We start from the raw sequence: 23,029 nt of genomic DNA, 5'->3' as shown, positions 1-23,029 counted from the left end.
GTTAGACATAATCTATCAGCTAGATCCAACCGTTATTAAAGGCTGTTACAAATGTTGACAACTTTTTAGCTCAAAAATCTGCTTTAGATCTGCCAACTATGTAGTACTGCCCAGTTAATTACAAAATTGAAAGGAAAGTTTAGGTAGGTCCTCATATTACATAGTTTAATAAACTTAAAGAATATTGTACATTCAGATTGTAACAATTATGATGAGCTTTACAGTAGTGAACATCTTTATGTGCAGTCAGAAGGGATGCATGCTTTTTTTCAGTTAGGTGACTCACTAGTTAGTGAAGCCAGATGAGACTGAAAGCCCTGGAGCTTGTAACTATAAAAACAAATCAGAAATGACAGTTTCCATATACCTGTCTTTTCACACTCACATCAAATGGAACCTGTAGCTAGGCTGTGGAAAATCAAGTATTTACATACTCTTAACAAGCAGTAAATAGGGTTTAAAGTGACTCTGTCAATAGACAAAACATTTTTAACAATACAATGTCTGTGAAGAAAATGGCTAAAGCATATTTGTCCTGCTGCCCAGGCGGCTGATTTTTGCTCTGTTGCAGAGTTACAGCAGCTAATTATTATTTAGCATCTGGTGCTTCTGGGGGGTGTTGGATGCCTGGTCCTCTTTTGTGCCTTGTGGTTCTACAGCACACAGTAGCAACATAAGGGCCAGCAGATGGCACCACAGTGTGCAGCAGGGGACCAGGGGTCAGACATTCATGAGCATGTTAGATGCAGAGGTTTTACCACCAGCATAGCTCTTTAACCACTAGCCTACAGGGCACTTATACCCCCTTCCTGCCCAGGCCATTTTACAGCTTTTTGCACTGTCGCACTTTGAATGACAATTGCGTGGTCATGCAACACTGTACCCATATGAAATTTTTATCATTTTTTGAGACAGATAGAGCTTTCTTTCGGTAGTATTTAATCACCTCTGGGTTTGTTTGTTTTTTTTTTGCTAAACCAAAAACCACTGCAAATTTAAAAAAAAAAAAACGTTTTTCTTAGTTTCGTTTATAAAATTTTGTAAATAAGTGATTTTTCTCCTTCACTGATGTGCGCTAATGAGGCTGCAGTGATGGGCACTGATAGGCTGCACTGATGGGCATTGATAGGCAGCACTGGTAGGTGGCACTGATGGGCATTGCCAGGCATCACTGATGGACACTGAAAGGCAGCACTCATATATGGCACTGATAGGTGGCACTAATAGGCGGCACTGACTGGCGCTGACTGGCACTGTTAGGCGGAACATCCTCCCCCCCACTGCCTTCCACAGTTTTCTTGGGCTCTCCCATCACACCGTGGAACCCCGAGAATGCAGATGGCAGTTTCATTGGCTGATCATAGAGCTGATCAGAGACTGGAATTCCTCCAATCCTCTCTATGGTCTAAGAGACCGAAAGCTTAGAGCAGCAAGCATTTCATCATTTCCGTTTTGCCAGATATAAACAGCACCATTTTAAAATTGGGAAAGCATCAAATCACACCGATATTGGTGTGATAAGATGCTTTAAGGGCAGAAGAGAGATGCAGAGTCTAATAGACCCCAAATTTCTCAAAATAGAATTCCTGTCACTGCCTATTGCTACCACAGGGGACACAGCTGATCACGTGGTAAAAGGCCACTGTGATTGGCCTTTTACCACATCACGTGATCAGCTGTGCCCGTAGGACACAGCGATCACGGAGATCGCCGGGGGCGCGCAGGAGAGCGAGTTCTGGGAGGACGTCAAATGACGCCCTCCCAGAACTGGCCGGCCGCAGTGTAGCCGTCATTCGGCTATCTGCAGTCGGCAAGTGGTCAAATAAATCCTAAAAGGTAAAAAAAAAAGGAAAGATATAAGAGGAAAGGTGGGATGGTCCATAAATCTCTAGCACGCTGGAATTAGAATTTGTGAAATTTGCAATAAGCAGAAGCTACCCCCCTCCCCCCACCCATCACAGGATACGTAAGTATTTAGCTCTTATTCCCTGTACTATTTATATAATAGATCCAGGGTTCCCACTTCACATGACTCTTCTAGTCTACTGCATTTAGATATGCACCCATTTCTCAGCTTCCATAATTTCATTAACTTGTTTCACCCAGTGTTCTAGAGTAGGCATCTGTGACTTTTTCCAAAAAAACAGAATTAGCCCCTTAGCGGCATCTAACAAATTGGGAACTGTACTCCTCTTGTATGCCCTGATGGAGTTTAGGGTGCCATGCAAAAGACACTGTACAGAATCATCCTGAATCAAGACCATAGTAATTTCAGATATTAAATTCCTGATATAGGCCCAAAATGGCCTAATCTTGAGACAAGCCCACCAAATATGGATATGGGATCCCTGTAACTCTGCTAATTACTTATAGTTTTGAACATAATGACATTCATATTGTTTGAAAAAGAACGTTATATTATTAGCAATAGCTCACTATTTTATTAATTAACTTAAAGGCATAGTTCACCTTAACTAAAAAAAAGTTTATGTACATAAGAGGCATCTGTAAATAAAACAAGCTGTGCAGCTTTGGCCAAAGTTGAATAATACCCTTGCAATAGATGTAGGCCATTTACATACCTCATGAAGCCTAACTGGAAAACTTCTAGGACACTGCTAAGGACATTTCTAAAAGAAACCTAGTGTTACTGCTCACCTTCACCATTACAGGAGTCTTTCTCGGATTTAAACCCCTTCAAGTGCACTTTCTCTTCCCCCCAATGTAGTAGCTCTGAGCTCAGCAAGGGTGTTATTCATCTTTTTTTAGTAAAGGTTAACTAACCCTTTAAGCACTGGCAACATTTTTTGTACCAGGTTCTGGAATGTGAAACCAGTGGATATCAATAAATATAAAGTAAGAAGAGTGTGATTGTTTTATGGCAGTTTTCAATATAGAATGAACTTGATAATTCACTATTTGCCTCGAATCATTTGCAATTGCTTTTTTTTTAGTTCTTAAAGCGGAGTTCCACCCAAAAGGAGAAGTTCCGCTTTAATGATTGGTCTCCCACTCCCCATTAAGGATTGGCACCTTTGGGAGCAGGTACCCGAAATTGACAGGTACCCGCTCCCACTTCCACTGCGATCGCCTAGGTGTTCGGAAGTGGAAGTTGTCCTCCTACCCTCCCTCCCCGTAGTCTTGTGGGACACATGACAGGTCCCAGAAGACGATAGGGCCATTCAGGAAATGCAGCGCTACTCGAGCATGCACAGTGGGCACCCGGCTGTGAAGCCGCAAGCTGTCACAGCCTGTTGCCCACACTGAAGATGTCGGCGCCTGGAATACAGGACGGCCGGTGAAACGGGCTGCGGCAGGGGCACCGTGGGATTGTGGGACAGGTGAGTGGCTATTTTTTAAAAGTCAGCAGCTACAGTTTTTGTTTTTTTTTGCGGACTTATTTTTTTACAGAGTGAGCGGAACTCCATTTAAGTGTGAACACGATTAACATATATATATATATATATATATATATATATATATATATATATCATGTAAACTGTATTAATATATGTTTTCTTACTGAACAAAGCCAAACATTTTTTTAGATTGCTTGAAGGTCACATCAATACATCACAATTACAAAGATGGTAAAAACCATACCTGTTGTCTGTTTTTTGGCATATATGGTAGCATTGTAGAGACATGAAACATGAGTTCATAATCCTTATACGTGGTGTACAGGGAATGTGTTCCTGTAGAGTCAGCTAAAGAAAACAGAGTCATTACATCAGAGTTTTAATTTTTGTCATATAAAACCTGCAATGCATTTCTGTACTAGAGCAGGGTGTTATTTTCTTTCTTCTCAAATTTAAAGCTGAGCTCCAAACAGCTAAATACACATATGAAATGCATATAAGAATTTTACCTGCCAAAGGAAATATAGTGCAATCCATTCACGTCTGAGATTTACACAACTTTGCCACACAGTACAGGTTTGCCTGGGAAGGTAGGTGACCTTAGTTTAAGTAAATATAAAGGCTTCTGTGTAGCAGTCTAAAAAGTCCTAATCCAGTTAATTTGTTATGCACAAGCCTCATGAGTTAAAGTGGCTGTAAACCTCTGAATTTAAAAATAAACAAAGCATATCTATCTATCGTGTGTACTTGCCTCTTTCTAAAGCACCTAGTGTAATTTCTGTCTGCTCTCTTATTCCTCTGCTATCTACATGAGTCACTTCTGACAATCCCTGGAGATGGCCCCAGCCCCCCTCCAGCATATAGCAGGTGATTGACAGCCTCAGCTTAGCATGTTTCTTTTTAAAACCGTGTGTGTGTGTGGGGAGTGTACTTTCCCTCCGCTCAGGTTTCAGATTACACTCAACTCCCTGCTCTATGTTGTGCACTGTATGACATCACATCCCTGCCCCCTGCCTTCTAGACCTGAGAAATGTTGTCTAAATTATATGCTTTGAATGGCTGTAAAGGAGAGGTCTTCTGATAAACAGATACAACTTGTGTAGGGGGATTAGTTTCATCTTTGTGTATCATCTGAAGCTAGTCACTTTAGTGGGTATATGTACAACCAATTTAAACAAAAAATTTACTTCACTTCTGCTGACTGAGCTAAATCCTACTTTGTGTCTTACATATTCCATCTTCTGGACACTGGAGCTCATATTTTATGGGTTTCAGTAAACAGAGGCAGTGCTGTCTAAACAGAAAGCAGTAGGCAAGGCTAGCTGTGGCCAAATGATAATCGACAAGCTACAGGCACATTGTCAGGCTACAAGGACAATGCTGATAGCCACATCCGCCTGCAACATTTTCTCACCCCACTGCAGTGCAAGCAGGCACAGCTTACATGAGGGTACAACTCTGCTCAGAATTCAGTGTAGCATCATTGCCACACTATCACAGGAACCTGCATTGGGTGGATTTCATTGGCAGGATCCATAGGTATTTGTGGGACTTTGCAGGGGGACTATAAACTTAACACTATATTGCCAAAAGTATTGGGATGCCTGCCTTTACACGCACATGAACGTTAATGGCATCCCAGTCTTAGTCCATAGAGTTCAATATTGAGTTGTACCACCCTTTGCAGCTATAACAGCTTCAACTCTTCTGGGAAAGCTGTCCACAAGGTTTAGGAGTGTGTCTATGGGAATGTTTGACCATTCTTCCAGAAGCGCATTTGTGAGGTCAGGCACTGATGTCAGATAAGAAGGTCTGGCTAGCAATCTCTGCTCCAATTCATCCTAAAGGTGTTCTAACGGGTTGAGGCCAGGACTGTGTGCAGGTCAGTAAAGTTCCTCCACCCCAAACTCGCTCATCCATGTCTTTATGGACCTTGCTTTGTTCATTGGTGCGCAGTCATGTTGGAACAGGAATGGCCATCCCCAAACTGTTCTCACAAAGCTTAGAGCATGAAACTGTCCAAAATGTCTTGGTATGCTGATGCTTAAGAGTTTCCTTCACTGGAACTAAGGGGCCAAGTCCAACCCCTGAAAAACAATCCAACACCATAATCCCCCCCACCAAACACCACTACATACGATGCTCTGTACTACACTTGGTGATGTAAGGTTTGCATGCAGTGGAAAATGAAAACCCATTGCAGGAAGCTCTCAACGCACTATTGTTGTGCTAATCTGAAGGCCACATGAAGTTTGGAGGTCTTTAGCTATTGACTCTGCAGATGGTTGGTGACTTCTGCGCACCGTGCACTTCAGCATGCATTGACCCCACTCTGTCATCTTACGTGGCCTACCACTTGGTAGCTAAGTTGCTGTTGTTCCCAGTTGTTTCCATTATAATACCACTAACAGTTACCGTGGAATATTTAGTAGCAAGGAAATTTCACGGATGGACTTTACGGTACCACGCTTGAATTCACTGAGCTCCTGAGAGCGACCCATTCTTTCACAAATGTTTGTTGAAGCAGTCTTCATACCTAGGTGATTGATTTTATACACCTTGTGGCCATGGATCGGAACACCTGAATCCAATGATTTGGAGGGGTGTCCCAATACTTTTGGCAATATAGTGCATTTCTAAGTGCTGTAGGGCATGTTTATTAACGGGAAGGCCATAGTTCTACTTTTAGGTAACCGGTCTTATCCTTGCTCAGGCCTGTGAGTAGACAGTGAAAAGAGAAGCAGCACGCTGATGACCTCATCTTTCTGTTACTCTGCTGTCTCATTTCTTCAGCATGTTGGTAATTAGCCCATGAGCACTGCAGCACATCTGAATGACTCCTTGCTGCTTCTCCCTCTTCCACTCTGAGCTCTACTGTGCAGTGAAACGCAAGGCTAATGCAGGACACTGTCATGTACTTACATTGCTGGCATTAAAAGTAAATTTTTTTTATTTACTGCAAAATCTTTTTCTTGAAGTCCATTCAAGAAATTGTATTCCAGCAGGGACACAGGAAGGTAGTAATCTTTAGACATTTTAGTCAGTGATGCCTAAACAAAGGCTGAGAGAAAAAAGGGTGAATGAAAAATTGGAATATTGCCACAACCAGAAGACACACTTGAGAAAACTCTGGTGTTCTAGACCAAGGCAGTTAAGTACTGCTAAAGTGAAACTACTACCTGAAAGAATGATGGCTCTCAACTAAGAATGTGGTGGACAACCGATTATCAACCACAAAGAAATAAGTGGAACAATAAACTGCCTGATCAGTGGAAACAAAAAATAGACCAATAGCTAAGGTGGTCAACAAAATAGTATATACAGTATAAGGAGGTAGGCTGAATCTTAGTATTCCTAAACCATGGCTGCAGGGAAAGAAAGGGAAAAAGGGGAAATTTACTAAAACTGGAGTGTGCAAAATCTGGTGCAGTTCTGCACAGTAACCAATCAGCTTCCAGGTTTTACCGTCAAAGCTTAATTGAACAAGGTAAAGTTAGACGCTGATTGGCTATCATGCACAGCTGCATCAGATTCTAAGTGCTCCAGTTTTAGTAAATCGCTCCTAAGTATGCCCAAAATATACTCACTGAAATCAGCCACTGGCTTAGGTGGAACACTCCTAACCCTTAACTTCAAGGAAAGGAAGGTTGGATAAAGAAGATATTACCCTAATGGGTTAACTGTCAGAGGCATAAGAGAAAAACCCTTAATCCTCATGTTTAGAGAGAGGGTGGTTCATAATGTGGAGAAAGTATCTGAGGAAAAAAAAGTCTCTCAAGAAATTTACTGGGATATGTCAACCCACTCAAAAGCACATGAAAATGGAGAGAAAGAATACATTCTAAACCATAAAAAAGAAGGGTAACAGTCCTATATCCCTTCAAAAAAAAAATTAAGATTAAAGAGGTCTGCAAGTCCCATATAAAATGGTAGGCAGGTGGAGGATATATTGCATCAAAGTTTAACGTACAATGCTTTTGGGATCAAAAAGATAAGAAAGGGACCTTCTAACTCCAAGGTTGTGGTTGTTACATTGCAGCCTGACTAATCATGTATTAAATACATAACTCTGTAAGGAGCAAAATTCTCCTCATAAAAGCTAGAAGTAGATATCAATGCAAAAAATAGAAAGGGGAAATATGTTTCCATAATTAGATCTCACATATGCCTTCAGACTTACTCTATCCTATCAAAGAGAAGTCTACAGCCAGGTAACAAAATATCCTGTCTACTGACATTACAGGGAAGTACAGGACTTATAAAACATGGACAATTCTCTAAAGGAAGAAGGAGATACACTTACGTACATGGCCCCCAGTGATTACAATGGGGAACATCAGACATGGAGATCTGGAAGCAATAACTAAGTCTACAAAGGAAAATAGTATGCACATATAGACGCATCCAATGCTGATTACAATACAGACAGCCATTCAGTCATTTATAAGAGGAATTCTAAAATGTCTTTGAAAGAGAGGTTCTTGCAGCCTGAAAAAAGTCTAGCGGAGGTCATATTTAAAAATTAACCAATGGATAGATGCTTAGAACTTAGGAAACTGATTGATTTGATGAACAAGACGCAAGGAGTAGGGAAAGAATACTACCTTAAAGGAGAATCCACCCAGAATTGGAGAAATGGAAAGAGAATAATTCCCCCCTTTACTAGAGTTCGGCAAATAGGTAGTGGAATTTGATGGTCTGAATGACCAAATTTGTGCTGTGCCCAAATTTCTAATTCCACAACTTTGACACAAATTGAAAAGCGCTGAGAGACACAGAAAGGGGAGCTATGTGAAAAGGAATGTCCCCACAATCTTACAAATACATACAATGATAAATGGGAAAGAAATTGCTATACTCAAAGAGTACAGATGATATGATTAAATCACTTAGCAGGAACTTTCACAAAATTAGGAAACTGACTTGTCAGTGAAGGTCGTCTGGACATTCCACCTGAGGGAAACAAATGGGCACTTAAGTTAAACATTATATATTGGCATGGGTAGAGCATATTACCAACCAGAAAACAGTAAAGACTCATGTTTTCACAGGTAAGGGAGTAGAAATGTTTGAGTACTGTATATCTAGCAAGATATGAAATCGCTCCAGAGAGAGGTAAAGCTTGGACAGAGCCAAATATTGCAAAGAGTGCAAGCCAACTTAATGAAAAGGGACCCCAGTACAGAAAAGAGTGTATGAACAACGGGATAACACTCTCAATGCTAGATTTCTTCTAAGACAGGGTTCAGAGATAGCAAGTTGCAGTGAACTCACAAATTCCAGAAAAACCGCACAATGGGGTCCAAATAAAGATTCAATGAATTAAGGTGGAGCCACAAGGGGAAGCTTGAGAATTTAAACACTAGGAAATAACCCAGTAAGGGAACTTGCGATTAAAAAATGTCCACTTGCAAGACTGGATGATTATGTTTATGTGGAAGGTGGAGCAGATAAGACATAGGAAATCTGGCCTTGAGATCTCTAACCTGAGAGGGAAATAAACTGAGAACAAGTATGAGGTACTACTGTAGCTGTAGAAGAACAGGGGCTTCACTGTCCACTCCCAGGATCACCTCTGCTGAGGCAGATGCCTATCCCTAGCACTAGAGACATCGCAGAAAATAGTGCTAAAGAAAAAGACACCTTTCTTGGGGAGAGGGGGATTCAAATGTTATTAAGAGCATCCTCAGCATACCAAGCACAAGACATTACGCCTGTACAAGACACTAGCTTAGATGCTTGGAAGAGAGCATCACAGCTGTACTGCAGTGCACCAGCCATTTGTTCAAAGAGCTCCAGGACATCAGGGGTATCAACAAAATGGAGGGGCCATATTTAATAGAGTTGATCCACACTGACATCTGAGGTACCACCAATAATGAATGGACAGTTTCACCAGATTACTCAAACTGAGAAGTTGTATAACTAGAATATCCACAGTGGACAGGTACCACTTATCAGTAAATTCCCTTTCAAAGGGAAAGAGCTCCTCTACATTGTAAGAAGGAAGCCATGATTCTACAGGTTGTTTCCAGTCCTAACAGAGGAAAGATTTACATAGCAAATGTATTGGAAAAGTCTTTATAGCAAGACCTCTAAAAGTCCCCATGACTGAAACAGCAGGAATATCCTCCAATTTAAGGGTAGAACACACTGCCTCAATCAAATGATCAAGAACACCTTGTAACATAGAGTCATATGGAACCTGGTGAAATACTGCCTCTGCAATGAAAAGCTGTGAATAAGAGATGGAAATAGGAGCTTAGACATACTTAGAAGTAGAAGTTCATTAGAATCAAAACTGAACTGGATTCTGTTGTAGATGTCACTGGAGATCCTGTGGATGTACTGGAGGCCCAGGGTCTATGTTACAGATAAGAGACCTTTCTGGATATACAGAGAAGTAACTCTTGTCAACAATTGAGAAGAATAGGCTAGGTCCCCCATTGCAGCCAGACCATCCTTTGTGCGTCCTTAAAAAGACATGTTGGAAAGCTTAGCAAAAAACAACTAGGCCCAAAATGAGGCAAAGCCTTGTGTACTCACAAACCAAGGCAGCTGGTGCTGATGAGGGTCTCACGCGTCCAAAGATGACAAAAACACTGTGCTGTTTATTTACTAAAGCTGGTTCACTCAGAAGCTCGTGCAGCTGTGCATGGTAGCCAATCAGCTTCTAGCCTCAGCTTGTTCAATTACTCTTTAGTAAGAAAACCTTTAAGAAGATTGTTTTCTATGCAGAAGTGCACAAGATTCTGAGTGAACCAGCTTTAGTAAATAAACCCCTGTAGATGGGCAGTGGAATAGAAACAGAGACTGGATTGTCCGCAAAGCAATTCAAGAGCAGAGGAAGCAGTGTGAAGATACTTCCTCTAGGCTGAATCTCAAGAGAAAGGACGTGGTGCATGCAAAAAACACCGCCTAGCAGATGAAGTCAGTTCTCTCTATCATAACTGTCACCTCTGTAAGATTTGCATATGTGGCAGAGTCTGAAAAGCGCCACAACACAGAGCCCATTTAGTAGGATCCAGGCACAACCTTAAAAGCCATTGCTGAGCATATGCTGATCCAGACAGCTGCTGTGTAGAAACTAGTTCAAGCAGGGTTTCTTAATGTTTTTCCCAGCAGAGGCAAAGAAAAGGTATCCAACCACATAGGACACTAGCAAAAAAGTGAAGCATGTCCGTTAGAGGTGAGGTTATATGGGGGCAGGCTTAATCTTTCTTGTTTGTCAATGTCCAAACTTCCTGAAGGTGGCAATGTAACCCACCTATCTAAGAAATACTACCTTCTCCTGTCAGTTCAGGTTTAATTGGAAACTATAATGGTGTTGGTATTTCTATTTTTTTTAACAACTTATGGAATGGGACATTTTTTTTTTACATTTTAATTTTGTGAAATCTTTATTTTATTACAGAACTGTCTGTATCTCTTCCAGGAGTGAATAGTGTGTTCTTCATCTGACTTTTTTAGTTATGTGCATACAGTATATTTTGATCTCCAGCTACTCAAGTCCCTTTGGCAGTAATTCAGTTTTTAGAAAAATTGTTTGCTTCAGTTTTGCCAACTATTTCTGCAAGCGGTACATTTTATAGACTTTACCAGGTTAAAAATAAACTAAACAATTTACTTGTTTATGCTATCTGATAACTGAATGCAATAGATGAAGAAAGATACATAAAAACTTCATGCATACCCCCCAACAGTCGCAGTTCTGGAACAACAGTCCCAATATTTAATCTAGGCATGTGCAGAATGAAAAAATGTGTTTTGTTATGAGATCGATTCATTAGGTTACTAAGCTTGTTTTGTTGCATTTGTAATGAAATTCTTTTAGTTTAGTTTATTAGTTTTCTACCAGATTCAAATTTGTCCAATTAATTCGAAGTATTCAAAACTAATTTGAATTGAAAATATCAAATTGATCCAAATTCATTGTGAAGAATAGCTGGTTCTATTCTGTTTGAATTTAGGAAGATGACTATATTCTATTTTTATTTATTCTATTTTAATCATTTCTATTTTTTCTATTCTATTCCTCTCTATTCTATTATTTTCCTTTATTTTCTGTTCCATTCTAGTCTATCCTAATATGTTTTACTCTATTTTGTTTTGTTCTATTCTTTTTGAATTTCGAAAGACCGCTATTTTCATTCTATTTTTTTCTATTCAAAATTTGAATAGAAAAAGACCGCTATATTCTATTTTATCCTATTCTATTTGAAATGCAAATTTCAAAATTCAAATGTCGGGAGACAGCTATATTCTTTCTATTCTACTCTAGTCTATTTTTTTATTTTCTACTCTATTATTTTCTATTATATTATATTCAATTCCTCTATATTTTATTATATTCTTTATTTTTCTATTCTATTCTTTTATAGTCTTCTTTTTGGTTCTATTCTAAACTATTTTATTCCTTTTTTTTGTATTCTATTCTATTTTTGAATTTGCTATTCTATTCTTTTTGAAATTTGAGTTGTGGAAGTTCTATATTCTATTTAAGTCTATTCAATTTTTTTATTTTCTATTCTATTCCTTTGTATTCTTACCTTTTTTATTCTTTTATTTTCTATTATATCCTTTTATTTTATTTTCTATTCTTTTCTATTTAAAAATTGAAATTTTGACAGTGAACTATATTCTATTCTATTTTTTTATTCTAATCTTTTCATTTCTATTCTTTTCTTTCCTATTCTATTCTTTTCTCTTCTATTCATTTATTTTAAAATCTATTCTAGTCTTTTAATTTTTATTCTATTCTTTTTATTTTTTATTCTGTTCTATTCAATTCTTTTTGAAATTTGAATTTCTGAAGTCAGCTATATTCTAATACACACAGTCTTTGAAGGAAATCAGCAATAGTCAGCAACATAAATTACATTTCAAATTTGTTTTCAGATTCGATCTCATTTTCAAATTAGTCTCAAATTTGGATAATTAATTATTTCAGACGTTCGGATTCATTTAAATTTGTTACTATTGTAATTCGGAAATCCTGATACATCCGAATCACCAGATAATGAAAATGTTCTCTGAATTTCGATTCGGAACTAAATTAACCCAGCATATCTCTTTGGATCTCTATAGGAATTGACTAGCTGGATTTAGCAAGTAAATGGCATGATTTTATCCCAATATAGCTGCACTTTTTGGAGTGGTTTACTTTTAATTTCTGCAATTTATTAGATAATGAAATGTTATTAATCTATTTTTTACAATTTTTAAAATATGTGTGTTCTTTTATGGAAGTAAAATCAACTACAATATATTTAAGCTATGTAAACCAATTGTAAACTGAACTCTAGGCAAATAGAATATATTCAAATACATATACTGTATGAGAGCTGTTTTTCATACTGAAGGTTTTGTATCCTGTTTATCCAGTACTGAAAAGTCCTACCTGAAGCACATCCAGGTTGATGAACATACTTTGCTCTATTAGGGTTAAGCAATTCAGCTAGTTCAGCTTTTGACCACCAGCTGTGATTAGATAATGAAGAAACATCAGCAGATAGAAAACCTAAGCCCTGTTTACTCAACTCTCTCCTATTACCAGGTTCCGTGGCAGCATCAGTGCTTGCAGGACACAAAAACTGGTTCCTATTGCTAACTATGCCTCTCACAGTCTGCTGATAGTCTGCATACAGGATCTCACTACCATAGCATTGCAAGTGTCCACTGTCTCAAGCCTGTGGCACAATATTTTGACCCATGGAGAAAAAAAATCTTTGAAAGAATTAGAAAGTGATAAGTCTATTAATATCCGCAATGCGGTGGGTTGGTGGTGGTTATGAATGTTGACATGTACCAGAGGGAGGCGGAAAGGCAACTTCTGGATATTCATACTTATACTAGATTAAAGGGTGACCCTATGAAAAAATATAAAGTAATTTTAAAAAATCTTATTGATAGGAGAGCCCATATTGGTATATTTACCCAGAAGGAGGCTCACACTCTGGTCACTGAATTTCCTGTACTGTCTACATTTTACCACCTACCTAAATTCCAAAAGGATTGGAACCTTTAAAAGGGAGGCCTATAATTTTGGGTATTGGGTCTTTAAACAAGCGTTGGGCCATTGGCTTGATGTACAACTCCAATATCTCATTTCGCAACTCCCCATTTACCTAAAAGATATTAAACATCTTCTCAACATCGCAGATGGTCTCTGTTGGGATGACAATCTCATGTGAGTTACCTGCGGTGTTGCTAGTTTATATTCTTCCATACCTCATCATCCTGCCATTAAAGTGGTATTTTTCTATTTAGAACACAACACTAGGTTGAATATTGAACATCGGTTATTTATCTTGGATGTAGTGGAGTACCTGTTGACCCATAGGGGTTTATTTACTAAAGCTGGAGAGTCCAAAATCAGACTCACTTCTGCATAGAAACCAATCAGCTTCCAGGTTTCATTGCCAAAGCTCATTAAACAAGCTGAGGTTAGAAGCTGATTGGTTTCTATGCAGAAGGGAGTCTGATTTTGGACTCTCCAGCTTTAGTAAATAAACTCCATAATGTCTTTACTTTTAATGGGGAGTTCTTCCTCTAGAAGTGTGGGGCTGTGATGGGGGCTAAGTTTTCACCATCACTCGCCAACCTCTATAAGGGTTGGTGGGAGCGGTCCCACATCTATGGTGTAAAAAACCCTTTAGGTGTTACATCAAAGTGTTTTTTCACTACATAGATGATCTTATATTTGTTGTGGATAAAAAACTTGGAGATTTACAGTCTTTTTTGTCTTACATGAATGACAATGACAGGAATTTGGTGTTCACCGGCCAGATGAGAGAAAGATTTGCTTCCTGGATGTCCACTTGACCGGTGAAAACAGTGAATTATCAGCAGCCTGTACAGGAAGCCTCTCTCTGGGAAAACCTTCTATTGACCCAATCGGGAAATATGAAATATACAATTAGGAGTATTCCCGCTGGACAATTTTTACATATTTGTTGGATTTGCAGTAGCCAGCAAGATTTTGACAATGAGGCTTCTGCATTATATTAACGTTTTTACAGAGGGGACATCTCAGATGGATGCTGGACAGAGCACATTTGATTGCTAGTTCCAAGCGGAGGGAGGACTTAATTAGAAATAGTTCATGTGGAAAGAGTGGAAATAATAAAAATAAAAACAAAAGCAAAAACATAGAACATTCCAACAGAAGGAAACGTATCCTTTCCACTTCATTCAGTTGCATTTAATGAGATTAAACATATTGTTAACCGTTATCTTCCTAATTTATGTGAGGACCAAATATGTATACCTGTTCTTGGCTTGGTATCAAGAGATCCCTGAATTTTCTACTTCTTAGTGGAAGTGATGACTGGCACATTCAATGCTTTGGACATCTTTTTATGTCCTTTTCCATCTTTATAAAGTTCCATTACTTTGTTACGCAGGACTTTTGACAGTTCTTTACTGATCCCCATGGCTCAGTATCTAGCCTAGTCAGTGCTTCTATGTAAGAGCTAACAAACTCATTGACTATTTATACACTGACACTAATTGCAATTTAAAAAGCCACAGATGTGGGACATTAACCTCTAATTGGCATTTTAACCCGTGTGTGTCACCTTGTGCATCTGTACCAAGGCCAAACATTCCAGGGTATGTAAACTTTTAATCACGGCCATTTGGATGATTTCTGTTATCATTATGATTTACAAAGGAGCCAAACAACTATTTGATAATAAATGGCTTCATATGAACATTAACCTTCAATAAAAAAGCATTTTTTGGCACGATCAGTCATATTTTCAATATCAATGCCAAAATTTCACAATTTCTGCCAGGGTATGCAAACGTTTGAGCACAACTGTGTATATATATATATATATATATATATATATATATATATATATATATATATATACACACACACATATATATATACACACATACACACACACACATACATATATATACACACACATGCCTTTTCCTGTATAGGATGCTGTCTCCATTATCCTGTCTTCTCCTCATTACACACTTTTGTTCACTTGTAGGACATTCTTTTCCGTATTGGACATTCAATTTTGAATGGAAAAACTTTGGCACAAATCTGTCTGAATGTGTATGGAACTTATGATTTTATTCAGATGGATGTGTATTTATGTTTATGGTCATACTTGATTTTTGGGATTGCGCTTATATATTGTTTTGAGATATGGAAATTTATGTATTCAATTTATTTTCTTTATACACTTTTTGTTTCTTTTCTAGTCCTTTCTGATATGTAATATGCTTTTATATTTTGTATCATTGTTAGTGGTACATTTGTCCCTGAGGTTCAGGAGTGCTGATTGATGCAGGTGTTGTTTAACAGCCTGATGCCTATAAAAGACAGCACTCCTGATCCTCTCTTTGTTATGATTAAGAACGTGATCATGTAAAACACGTTAACAGCCAGCATAGTCCTGGTGCTGTATGTTCTAGATTTATGGACCAATAAACAATTTTCATATTTTTCATCAAGCCTCTGGTGCGCAACCAAATTTAATTTTTTTCCAGTCTGGATACATGATTACAAGAGGCGGATATTAAGTCAAATTCAGGTTCCTAGACAAATTGCATTTAATAATTTTTAAATGAATACACAACTGCATTAACAGCTGTTTGGATCTGCCTGGAGCTCAGCTTTAATAAAAACAATAAATAACAAAAAAAAAATTATAATTACAGTTTCATACGTTAAAATATAGTTGCTTGACACACATTACTAACAAAATTAGTTCTGTTCAGGAGAGACCATTAGTTGTATATCTGTTTTCAAAATATCAATATAAAAACAGTATGCTACATAATATGTAAAATATACCGTATAATAACACATTTTATTTTTTTTAGATTTTAATAATTTATTCTTTCTTTGTAGAAGGTATTTTACACAAAACGAAGGGCATAAGTACTCATACAGTTGTGTCCAAAATTATTCAACCCCCACTGAAATTGAGTGTTTTGGCCAGTTTGACATTGCTTTTGATCATTCAGTCATCTTGCTTACATTTACATTAAAGAGGCACTTGTAGGTCAGACAAATATAACATAACAGTTATAATGAAATAACCACAAATGTCTTTTCTGTGCTCACAGCATTATCAGTTTTATTCAACCCCCAAGTGACATTCAATCTTAGTACTTAGTACAGCATCCTTTTACAGTTATAACAGCTTTTAAACGTGAAGCATAGCTTGACACAAGTGTCTTGCAGCGATCTACGGGTATCTTCGCCCATTCTTCATGGGCAAAGGCCTCCAGTTCAGTCACATTCTTAGGCTTGCGCACTGCAACTGCTTTCTTTAAGTCCCACCAGAGGTTCTCAATCGGATTTAAGTCTGGTGACTGCGATGGCCACTCCAAAATGTTCCAGCCTTTCCTCTGCAACCATGCTCTAGTGGACTTGGAGGTATGCTTGGGATCATTGTCCTGTTGAAAGGTCCAACGTCTCCCAAGCCTCAGGTGTGTGACGGACTGCATCACGTTTCCATCCAATATCTCCTGGTACTGAAGAGAATTCATGGTACCTTGCACACGCTGAAGCTTCCCTGTACCTGCAGAAGCAAAACAGCCCCAAAGCATGATTGACCCTCCACCATGCTTCACAGTAGGCAAGGTGTTCTTTTCATCATAGGCCTTGTTCTTCCTCCTCCAAACATAGCGTTGATCCATGGGCCCAAACAGTTCTAATTTTGTTTCATCAGTCCACAGAACACTATCCCACAACTTTTGTGGTTTGTCCACATGGCTTTTGGCATACTGCAGTCGACTCTTCTTATTCTTTGGAGACAGCAAGGGGGTACGCCTGGGAGTTCTGGCACGGAGGCCTTCATTACGCAGTGTGCGTCTTATTGTCTGGGCTGAAACTTCTGTACCCACATCTGACAAATCTTTTCTCAGTTCCTCAGCAGTCACACGGGGACTTCTCTCCACTCTACGCTTCAGGTAGCGCACAGCAGTCGAAGTCAGCATCTTCTTTCTGCCACGACCAGGTAGCGTTTCAACAGTGCCCTTTGCCTTGAATTTGCGAATGATGCTTCCTAAGGTGTCTCTTGGTATGTTTAACATCTTTGCAATCTTCTTATAGCCATTGCCCTTCCTGTGAAGAGAAATCACCTCTTCTCTTGTCTTCCTGGACCATTCTCTTGCCTTCACCATGTTTGTAACCACACCAGTAAATGTCTAGAAGGAGCTGAGTATCACAGTCATTTTAAAGCTGCCTAATTGGTGCTTATTATGCTTGATTGCTGCTCGGTGACATCCACAGGTGTTTTCAATACCTGATGGAAAGCACCTGTATGAACCTCTGTTCTTCAGAGTGGTAGTCTTTAAGGGGTTGAATAATTGTGGCAATGAAGAAACCACATAAGAACCATTTACTACTGTATTACATAAACAATTGATGTCATTTTAGTTGCATTTGGGTAGTTACAACGTCCTTGTAGGATTTGATTCTGAATACAATTCCAAATGTACACTATAGTCCCTAAACCCCTTTACAGCATTGGGGGTTGAATAATTTTGGACACAACTGTATGTACGATACAAATGAAAAAAAGCAATTTAACAAACCTGCACACAGCTTGCTCAGACTTCTGAGCCATAATCAGTGAAAAATATAGGCTTTCTGGCTTCCATAAAGCAGGTGTTGGGGTGCAGCAATGTACATTTTTGACTGTCTGCTATAACCACTTGAAGATCAAGACTTTTCCGGCACTTTTTGTTTATACGTAGCAATCTGTATTTTTTGCTAGAAAATGTCTTAGAACCCTTAAACAATTTTTTTTAAAGCAAAGGCCCTAGAGAATACATTTTTGCAATTCTGTATGTCACACTGGGGTTTATTTTCACTCAAAATCTCGTGCACTGATGCATGGTAGCCAATCAGCTTCTAATCTCAGCTTGTTCAATTAAGGTTTTGCAATAAAACCTGAAAGCTGATTGGTTTCTATGCAAAAGTGCACGAGATTCTGAGTGAACCAGCTTTAGTAAATAAACCCCAGTGTATTTGCGTAGCAGTTTCTCAAACGCAATTTTGGGGTAAAAATACACTTTTTGAATATTAATGCAAAAAAACACAATATATAACCCAATTTTTTGTTAAATATAAAAGATGACGTTGATAGATACCAAACATGTCACACTTTAAAATTGCGCATACCCATGCAGCGACGTCACACAATGTCTATCCACAGGCAATGATTCAATAGCCTTTACAAGTTACCACTTTAGATTTGCAGAGGAGGTCTGGTGATAGAATAACTGTTCATGATCTGAAGTTCACGGTGATACCTCATATGTGTGGGGCAATCGCTGTTTGCGTGTGTTCGTCTTTGCGCGTAAGCACAGGGATCTGGGGCATTTACATTTTTTAAAATTATTTTTACACTGTTGCTTTAACATTTTTTTCTATCACATTTATTCCTGTCGGAAGGAATGTAAACATCTCTTGTGACAGCAATAGGCATGTGACAGGTACACTTTATGGAGGGATGTGGGGTCATTAAGGCCACAAATCCCTCCCCTGCCCTTAAAAGCATTTAAAAACACTGAGAATGGTGTGATTAAATGCTTTTCTTTTTTAAAAATGGAGCCATGTATTTCTGAGTAAACCAGAAGTGATGTAAGCAGGGGCGTCCCTAGGGTTGGTGTCACCCGGAGCGGTAACATTTGGTGACACCCCCTCCAACGATCCCCGCAGAACGGATTGGATCTGCGTATTGAGCATACCTCGACGATCCCCGCAGGATGGTTCGGATCTGCAGATTGAGCATAATAGATCGGAGTCCGATCCATTATGCTCCCCATTTCGCAGATCCCATCCATCCTTCGGGGATCGTCGGCATGCAACCTATACGGGGTGACACCGGACCCGCTCCACAAAAAGGTAAGTTGTAAAGAAAGCCCACGATCCCCGCAGGATGGGATTCCTGGTAGGACAGGAGATCCCGTTAAAGCCATGGAAGGCAGCTGGAGGGGAGGGGTGTCCCCTCCCACTGCTTGTAATATCAACTGAGCTCTAGTTAGCCACTCCGATTGCTATTACAGGACAGCCAATCGTCGACTCTAAATAAAAACAAAAACGGTACCGGGATGATCCCTGCAGCTGCAGGGATCATCCTGGTATAACGGCTCAAACTCCAGGGACGTTCAGGATGTCGCTGGAGCTGAACCATGTAAAAACTGTTACCTTTTTGGAAGATGATGGAGAGCTAAACCACCTGACAATTTTATAATGTCTTTATGAAACTCTACTGGTTTGATCTTTGTGGTTTGCAACAGGATCTGCATTAGTTCAACAAAATGGTGGCCATCTGCATACAGACACCAACTCTCTGTTGCATAAATATGAATGAGATGGGTAAAAGATAGCTTCAGCTCCTGTTCTCTACCTGTAGAGAACTCCTCAGATGCGTTTTTGGGGCTTAATCGTAGAGCCAAATATTCTAGGTAACTTCTAGGCTCTAGAAGTCTACTAGACCCTGACAAGCCGATCCTGTGGGGTTTATTTACTAAAACTGGAGAGTGCAAAATCTGGTGCAGCTCTACATAGAAACTAATCAGGTTCCAGGTTTTATTGTCAAAGCTTAATTGTACAAGCTGAAGTTAGAAGCTGATTGGCTACCATGCACAGTTGCACCAAATTCTAAGTGCACCAGTTTTAGTAAATCTTCCCCTGTCTGTCTTGCACCAGTCTATTCACATGCTGATCCGACTGCCACAGGTTTAGGGGGCATCTGAGCGATACCATTTTCATTGTTTTAGGATTTGCTTGTGCATGCTAATGTGGAAGGGAACAGTCTGAGGTGCACAGGAATAGAGGCAGTAATTATGAAAGGGAGATCTTCTTAGAGTATTCAAGTTATTTAAGAAGCTGTTGGCTAATTCAGGCCACTCAGCTCCATCTATAACGAAAATATCCCTTTTGAGCAAACTGACTCTCTAAGGTATATTAATAACTAAATTTGTATTTCGAGTACCAATCACTCACTTTTTATACACAACATACAGGTATTACATTTGAGATATTGATTTTAATCTTTGTCTAAATTACTATTTAGTAATTTAAAGTGGTTTAGGAAGGTTCAGCTAAGGCAACAGTCCATTAGGAAAGAAAAGTGTAGAAATGTTTCACAATACTCACTTTTATTATCTAATTGTGCTCTGTATTTAGTAAATCCTTTTAAACGCACACGTTGTCCCAAGAGATCGAAAAACTCCTCAAAAGCTGGCCCTGCAGTTTCATTATTGTACATCTCCTCTTCTGTGCTCTGCCCTGCTTTGCAATACAGGATACCAACTTTGTGTTGAAAGCTCAGCTAAAAATAAGAGAATGAATGTTGAGGTTAAGGCAAGTATTTTACACTCAAAACAAAATTCTACTAATTAACATTTATAAATAATCCAAAAAAAAAAAAAACTACTATTCTAAAGTATATATCCTTGCAACAAGCCTCATTTACTAAAATGTGTAGCACAGTAAGCTGAAGTGAGGTGAATTATAGAGATCCTGGGGCTGATTCTCTGAGAGCAATTTTACCTCTTGTTAGCCGTTATAAGAAATTTAGGCTGTATCTGTGGCCAAGCTGTGACTACTCAGGCAAGTGGAAGGATTTGTTCATAGAAATACCTTCTGTTTTAAGCTAGCACTATACACACAGTAGCCTTGATAGAAAGCTGGCCCTCTCCAGTCTAACAGGTACAATTTAAAGTCTAATTCAAAACTTTAGTTTTGGATATAGTAGGCAATGGTTTGAATCTATGTTGGGTTTTTATTGCTGTATGTGGCTTTGCTGGAGAAACTCACCATTTTCCTAGATTCACCATTTTCCTATTGTCACTAAGACGAAAAGTGATGGGAATTCCAAAATGTAATCATGACAACAGGAGACAAGAAGAATTCTTCTGGTGAAAACTTAAAAGGGACATCCCCTCAATTTGGAGAGACTTTTTCTCATGTACTGTTTTGTCTGTAAAACTGGAAGTGCAAGAAATCTCCCCAAAGTCAGATCCAATACAAACCTGACGGGATTTAACCCACACATACTTAAACATCATAGATATTTTATATCTGCAAATGGGATTTTCTCCACTTTTCTGAGGTTTGACTGCTATACTCCAAGTACATGATGTTGGACATGGTATGTGCAAGGCTTGTTCATATAAATGAATTAATGGCACTGTGTTTGCAGACTTGGTACCGTCCTACTACTGGCTATATCAGACCATAGCCTGTGTAAACAATGGACAATGTTATGGAACACGTAATAACTAGATCTGCATAAACCTTGACCTATATAATAAGATTCGTACAGTTACTGAATGAGCTTTGAGAGTGCATGGATGACTAAAGTTGGCCATAGATGGAATGAAATTTGCCCAGTTCAGCCAAGCCTGGCTGAATTTCCATGTGTGGCCATCCCTGTCCAATAAATGTTGATCATTGCTGGAAAACTTTTATCAGCAATTGCAGCCAATCAGTTGAAGTCACATCAGCGTACTCTGATAGTGGCCAGTTACACTGTAAGAATACAATGTCCTGGTAAGGAGTCAGCGTCTATGGCTGTGCTGCATTTCATATATATATATATATATATATATATATATATATATATATATATATATATATATATATATATGTAGTGTATTATATATATACAGTTGTGTTCAAAATAATAGCAGTCAGACATCACAATTATATTTCTACATGGCAAATAATTTACTAGCAGGTGTGATAGAAATCCAACAGACCCAACAGTCATGACATGCATGCTACTGATTCTGTGTAATTGAATCACTAACTGAAAGGGGCATGTTCAAAATAATAGTAGTGTGGAGTTCTATTAGTGAGGTCATTCATTCTTTGAAAAACAGGTGGCAATTATTGCCCTTATTTAAGGAAGGAAGGCAGCAAATTTTGTGCTGGTTACAGTGCATTTCTCTCTGAAATTCTAAGGGAAAATGGGTCGTTCCAGACATTGTTTAGAAGAACAGCGTACCTTGAATAAAACGTTGATTGGGGAGGGGAAAACATGTAAAGAAGTGCAGAAAATGATAGGCTGCTCAGCTAAAATGATCGCAAATGCTTTAAAATGGCAACCAAAACCTGAAAGACGTGGAAGAAAGCGAAAAACTTCCATTCGAATGGATAGAAGAATAGCCAAAATGGCAAGGACTCAGCCAACAATCAGCTCCAGGAAGATTAAAGAAGGTGTAAAGCTCCCTGTGAGTACTGTTACAATTAGAAGACGCCTATGTGAAGCCAAGCTATCTGCAAGAAGCCCCCGCAAAGTCCCACTGTTGAAAAAAAGACATGTGCTGAAGAGGTTACAATTTGCCAAAGAGCACATTGACTGGCCTAAAGAGAAATGGCGCAGAATTTTGTGGACTGATGAAAGTAAGATTGTTCTTTTTGGGTCTAGTGGCCGGAGACAGTTTGTCAGACGACCCCCAAACACTGAATTCAAGCCACAGTACACTGTGAAGACAGTGAAGCATGGTTGCACAAGCATCATGATATGGGGATGTTTCTCCTACTACGGTGTTGGGCCTATTTATCGCATACCAGGGATCATGGATCAGTTTGAATACATCAGAATACTTAAAGAGGTCATGCTGCCTTATGCTGAAGAGGAAATGCCCTTGAAATGGGTGTTCCAACAAGACAA

General features: G+C 38.9%; 1 protein-coding gene across 2 annotated transcripts in view; it reads right to left on the bottom strand.

Annotated features, from left to right (window-relative positions):
* The window catches only part of SIPA1L2 (signal induced proliferation associated 1 like 2), a 314,324-nt gene that overhangs the window by 175,241 nt on the left and 116,054 nt on the right, over nucleotides 1-23,029 (bottom strand). For both annotated transcript variants that reach the window (XM_089669771.1, XM_089669772.1), the window contains exons 5-6: nucleotides 20,506-20,680; nucleotides 3,604-3,707 (exon numbers count right to left, since the gene is read on the bottom strand). In XM_089669771.1, the coding sequence (XP_089525897.1) occupies nucleotides 3,604-3,707; nucleotides 20,506-20,680 (279 nt within the window). The remainder of the gene's footprint in view (nucleotides 1-3,603; nucleotides 3,708-20,505; nucleotides 20,681-23,029) is intronic.

Source organism: Staurois parvus, unplaced genomic scaffold (genome assembly GCF_062004578.1).
Source record: "Staurois parvus isolate SC_StPar_1 unplaced genomic scaffold, SC_StPar_1.0 ptg000081l, whole genome shotgun sequence".
Taxonomy (NCBI): domain Eukaryota; kingdom Metazoa; phylum Chordata; class Amphibia; order Anura; family Ranidae; genus Staurois; species Staurois parvus.
Note: the sequence above shows the minus strand (reverse complement) of the source record. Positions and strands in the feature narration are given on the sequence as shown.